At 36.7% G+C, this 5,258-nt stretch overlaps 1 protein-coding gene across 1 annotated transcript in view; it reads right to left on the bottom strand.

Annotated features, from left to right (window-relative positions):
- The window catches only part of Cpb2 (carboxypeptidase B2), a 57,266-nt gene that overhangs the window by 35,740 nt on the left and 16,268 nt on the right, over positions 1 to 5,258 (bottom strand). Inside the window, exons 2-3 of the mRNA XM_004640264.2 lie at positions 2,818 to 2,893; positions 777 to 901 (exon numbers count right to left, since the gene is read on the bottom strand). Coding sequence (XP_004640321.1) covers positions 777 to 901; positions 2,818 to 2,893 — 201 coding nt within the window. The remainder of the gene's footprint in view (positions 1 to 776; positions 902 to 2,817; positions 2,894 to 5,258) is intronic.

Below are 5,258 nucleotides of genomic sequence, written 5' to 3'. Positions count from 1 at the left end.
CATTGCATAGATTGGAAGCACAGATCCTAGGAGGCTGTGAACACCTGCACTAACTTACTCATAATAATTATAGCGTATTATCCAGACACACAGCAGGGAGGACAGTCCCAAGGAAAGTATGAGGAGTAGGGGCCACTGGCAGGTGGGCATGATGGATAAAACCCAAAAGAACAAGAGCTAGTGTCTGAACAGAAATAATTCATGATTTTAAAACTTTAAAAAATAATTTATTCAACATGATAGCTGCTTTCTTACTCTCTAATATACAAAACTGCAGCACAAAAAATTAATAAATCCTACAATATGACACAGGTAGATAAATGTCAGTGTTAGACACCAACCCAGATTTTCCAGAGTCAGACTTTCTTGTTTAGGGCCACATATTCAGAAACATTTGCTAACTTTGTGAAGGAAGAATTTTAAAACAATGTAATCCTCTCCCCAGAGTAGCTTTTGAAAAGCAATATCACAAAACCTCCTATGGAGAATAACAGTTTGGGTTCCCTGTTGTGGAGGCAGAGTGATCCCAGAAAAGAATAAGAAGAGGCTCTATAGACCACTGAGTCTAACCTTCATTCCAGGTAAAAAGCTGTAGTTACAAGAGATTGAACAATTTGTCACTGAGCTGGGTCTTGGGCTTTATCACCAGCCCACATCAGGGACTTTCAGGCTGTGGTGTTTAATGTATGCTATTTCTCCAGAAAGCAGTTATTCCATCTTCTAATGCACAATGGATATTTGTAATAGCTATTCAATGTATATTAAATTATGCCTACCTGAATGGAATTCTGCTGTCATTTAGATGGGCTTTCACGTGGCTTACATCAGATGCATTCACAAAAAAATGGACTTCTTTTTTCTTTTTAATAAATTCAGCTGTTACTGGCTGCCAGAGAACAATCTATAGTTTCAAGGGGCAAAATTGATTAAAAAACAGTTGTGTACATCATTCTCATTTGTAGCTAGAGCCATAATAGAGATATGAAAAAGAAATATCATACTGGTACTCATTCATACATATGATAATGCAAATATTTATTTTTCAGTGAACTCTTTATTCTTCTCTGTAATCTTAGTTGCTCAAGAGGGCTTGGAACCTACCCAATACTCGATAAATATCTCACAAGAAAATGAATGAATGAGTGAATGAATGAATATACAACTCATCATTTTATGAATAGGGTGAGTATGTCAGATTCTTAAAGAAAAAGCAGAATTCTGTCCAGAAAGAAATTTGATTATATAGTATATTGATTTCACTTTGGTCTGGCATGGTGGCACATACCTATAATCCCAGCACTCTGGGAGGCTGAAGCAGGAGGCTCACAAGCTTAAGCCCAACCTAGGTAATTTAATGATTCAGCAAGACCCTGGTTCAAAAATAAAAAGGTCTGGGAATGCAGCTCAGTGTGAAGGCCCTGAGTTCCGTCCTCAATACCTCCACCCCCAAAAACCTGTTGGTTTTATTTAATAAAAATTTCAAGACCAATTTTCATAAACTTCATATTGTTATGTGAATATTCCTTTCCATTAATCTAATTATGGCCTTTGGACAGTGCCTTCCAATGGCATTACCTTTTTCCTATCTTACTGCACCTTTCCAAAGCACTTTCACATTTATTTGCTTATACCACTTCGATATATAAATCAAGTAGATATCATCATTTTCATTGTTCAGATAAAGAAATTAAAGTTTATGACTAAGTAGTCTAAACTTATACATCAAATGGTAGAATAAGAAAAAACATTCTAATCTCCAAAGCTTCCTCCAGTAGTATTCTCTGTCTGTCTTGCTGTGATGGCCATGGAAACACACCACTCAGCCATTCTACTTCTGAGAGCAGGCAGAGAACAATCTAGTGATCCGCAGTAGGCTGATGCACACTTCCCAGGGCAGCAGCCAGCACTGGTGGAGCACAGAGGCCATGCTGCTGCAGGCCCATTGCTCCCAGGTTTGAATGAGGCTCTTACAGCAAGTTATTTAGCTAAACAACAGCCCTGTGTTACCCCCGCCTTTGTTGGACGTGTCCTGCGGTCTGAGATCCACCATGCAAGACCCTCCTTCCTGCAGATGCATCAGGCTGCACCGTGCTCTAACATCAGGCTGCACCGTGCTCTAAGGTGCTCCTTGCTGTCTCATTTCCCTCCTCCTCCTCCTTAGCAAGCATTACCGTAGTCTGTTGCACTTCTCATGTGTCTTCTGCTTCTTGGACAACACTAACAAAGTCATCACTCTTTGCTTTGTAGCTCATCAACTTTCCACATCTTAGACATTCTAGAGAGATGAGTCCCAGGCATGGGCTTTTTTTCAGTTTTTATTTTTTACTGGTGCATGTTTACAGTGCATAATGGTTGTATTCCTTATGGGGAGTTGGTACATGTACATGATACATTTTAATTCTTTTTTAATTACTTTTCCCTTGTTTCCCTCTTCCCTCTGTGCATTTCTTTGTCCCCTTCTTTTTACAGAACAGCTCTCTCCCCTTTTCTTATTGTCTATCATTTTGTTCTTTATTTGAGTTTCTCACATACTACTTGGTTAAGAATCTACTCCTTTGTAAGCAAAACTCAATTGGACTCCTGTTACTACATCAACTTTACAAGGACATATGATTATGAAATTTTCTGAAAAACCAACATCACAAAGGAAAGTTTGATTTTGGGAGAACAAACTCATGTGATTATGGAAAAGAGTAAAGCCTGTCACAAAAGAATTCATACCAGATACATATAAGTTAGACAGACTGTAAGAAGAAATGTGGCATACAATACTCATACAAAATAAAGCCAACATAAACATACACGAGGGGAAATTACCTTGTAGGTTGCAGTAATGTTCTGTAGAACTTGAACTTGCCTAGAAGTTCTAGGAAGAGCAGATAAAACCTGGCCACTGGGAAGAAAAATAAAATCAGAGTTTAATATTAAGTAAAAATGTGAAAATCAGGTACATTATACTTGAAGGAACTTCTAGGTAGCTATAACAAGGAAATAAATGTAAGATGTTAGCAGGACTGATTTCACTCAGAGCAGATGTAAAAATCAAAATATCATTTTACTTTTCTTATTTCATTTTTTCATCTTAAGCAATTGCAAAATAAACAGCTGTTTTGAGTAGAGGTTTACAGAGTACTTAGTTCTTTTTTAACCTGTGTGTGAGTGTGTATGTGAAAAAAATGAATTTGCCATTATTGGTACATGAAAGTGGAGAAATCTCTTTTATACCGTCAGTGAGAATGTAAATTGGTACAGTCATGATGGAAAATAGAATGGAGATCCCTCATAAAAATTAAAAATATAACTATGATTTGATTCAGTGATCTAATACTAAGATATGAAATCAACATGTCAAATGCCCATAATTATTGTAGCACTATGTACAGTATCCAAGGAATCAATCTTAGTGTCCTCAGTGGATGACTGAATAAAGAAAATGTGGCATACACATACACACAATGGAATGCTGTTCAACTATTTAAAAGAATAAAATATTGTCATTTCTGACTACCTGCATGAGCCAGAGAACATTATGGTAAGTAAAATAAACCAGGCTTTCAAAAACAAGTACTGCACTTGTATGTGGAACCTAAAGAAGCTGACGTCACAGATGGAGAGTAAGAGTAGTTTCCAGAGGCTGGGAAGGTTGAGGAGAAGGAAGTGATTGACAGATCAGTCACTGGGTACAAAGTTCCATTTAGATAGAAGGAATAAAATTTGGTGTTCTATTGCACAGCAGAGTGGATTTGGTTAATAATGTATTGGCTAGTTCAAAATAGAAGAAAGGATTTTGATTGTTCTCATCACAAAGAAATGATAAATATATGAGATGATGAATATGCTAAATATGCTTTGATTGCTGTGCACGTTACACATGTATCAAGGCATCACAGTGTATCTCATCTTATGATTATGCATAAGTACTGTGCATCAATTAATAACAAAAGTAATAATTGTTTTACACATGACATTGCATTTTCAAGATACACAGTGAATATTTATGATAATGCTTGTTTACTACAAAATAAATGTCTATCAGCATCCCACTTAAGAAATCCAGGGGCTGGTGAGATGGCTCAGTGGTCTAATGAACCTACTTGGAACAAGCTTAGCAAAGCAGAGGGACCACAGTTCGATCCCCCAGCACCACATGCCAGCCAGCCCCTCCCCCTGGTGGGCTGAGCTGGCCACACACACACACACACACCCCCGCACACGCACACACACAAATAAATAAATGTAAAAAAAAAAAAGAAAAGGAAATCCAACTTCTTTGTCATTCTTGAAGCTCCCTGTGAGTTCCTCATATCTATTAGTCTAAATTTTCACATTCTTTTATTTTTCTTTATAGGATGGATTCTTAAATATATGTATTGATTCCTGTATGTGGAATCTTAAAGAATACACTTTGATTTATTGGGTCTATTTTCATAAACAGAAGATTTATGTATTCTTCTGAATCTTATCTTACCTTGCTAGAACTCCAGTACAATGCTGAATAGAAGTGGAGATAAAAATAAATTTTTATTAATTTTTATTAATTTTTTTAAAAAACCTTATAATGTTTTACTGTTAGAATGCTTGTGGTGGGTTTTCAGAATATGCCTTTTATTAAACAAATTGCTATTCTGATGAATTTTTTTTCATGACTGAGATGGATTTTACATGTTTTTAAGAAGTACACATCTGAATTTTTGTTTTAATCTCTTAATTTGGCGTATTAATATATTTCTTAAAAAGCTAATATTTGATTTTATTTGTTGTTTACATGTGTTCATTGCTATATTTCTTTGTGTCTTGCATCTCCAACAGGGCTGTGAGAAATTCCTAGTTTCTTGCACAGCCTACGCAATAGGTTGGTGTGCTTTCCCATGAACTTACTTTACTTTCACAAACCATTCACTCAGAAAGAGAATAAGTTCTTACAAAATTTTGTCCCCTCTGCAACATTCTAATATAGTTACAAGCAGTGGAACTGAAGAAATCACTCCCATCCACTGAATTCTAAGCAGCACTCCATTGTCATTCCTGTCTTCCATTTTGAGAGGTAAAAAAAATAAAATAATGAAAACCCAGGAGATCTCCGATGCTATAGGTGAGAGGGCATGCATGTTGGGTTTCCAATCCTGACCTTCAGTCACTTTTAGCCTCCTCCCACTTTATTAAGGGTTCATAAATAGGTGCTACACCTCATAAACGTAACTAAGAGCAGTGTGGATTCTGGGATAATCGTGTGTGGAGAGCCCCCGAGCTGACTCAGC

This window comes from Octodon degus, unplaced genomic scaffold, assembly GCF_000260255.1.
Source record: "Octodon degus isolate 3935 unplaced genomic scaffold, OctDeg1.0 scaffold00122, whole genome shotgun sequence".
Classification (NCBI taxonomy): Eukaryota; Metazoa; Chordata; class Mammalia; order Rodentia; family Octodontidae; genus Octodon; species Octodon degus.
The sequence above is the reverse complement of the archived record's forward strand: the minus strand, read 5'-3'. Positions and strand labels throughout refer to the sequence as shown.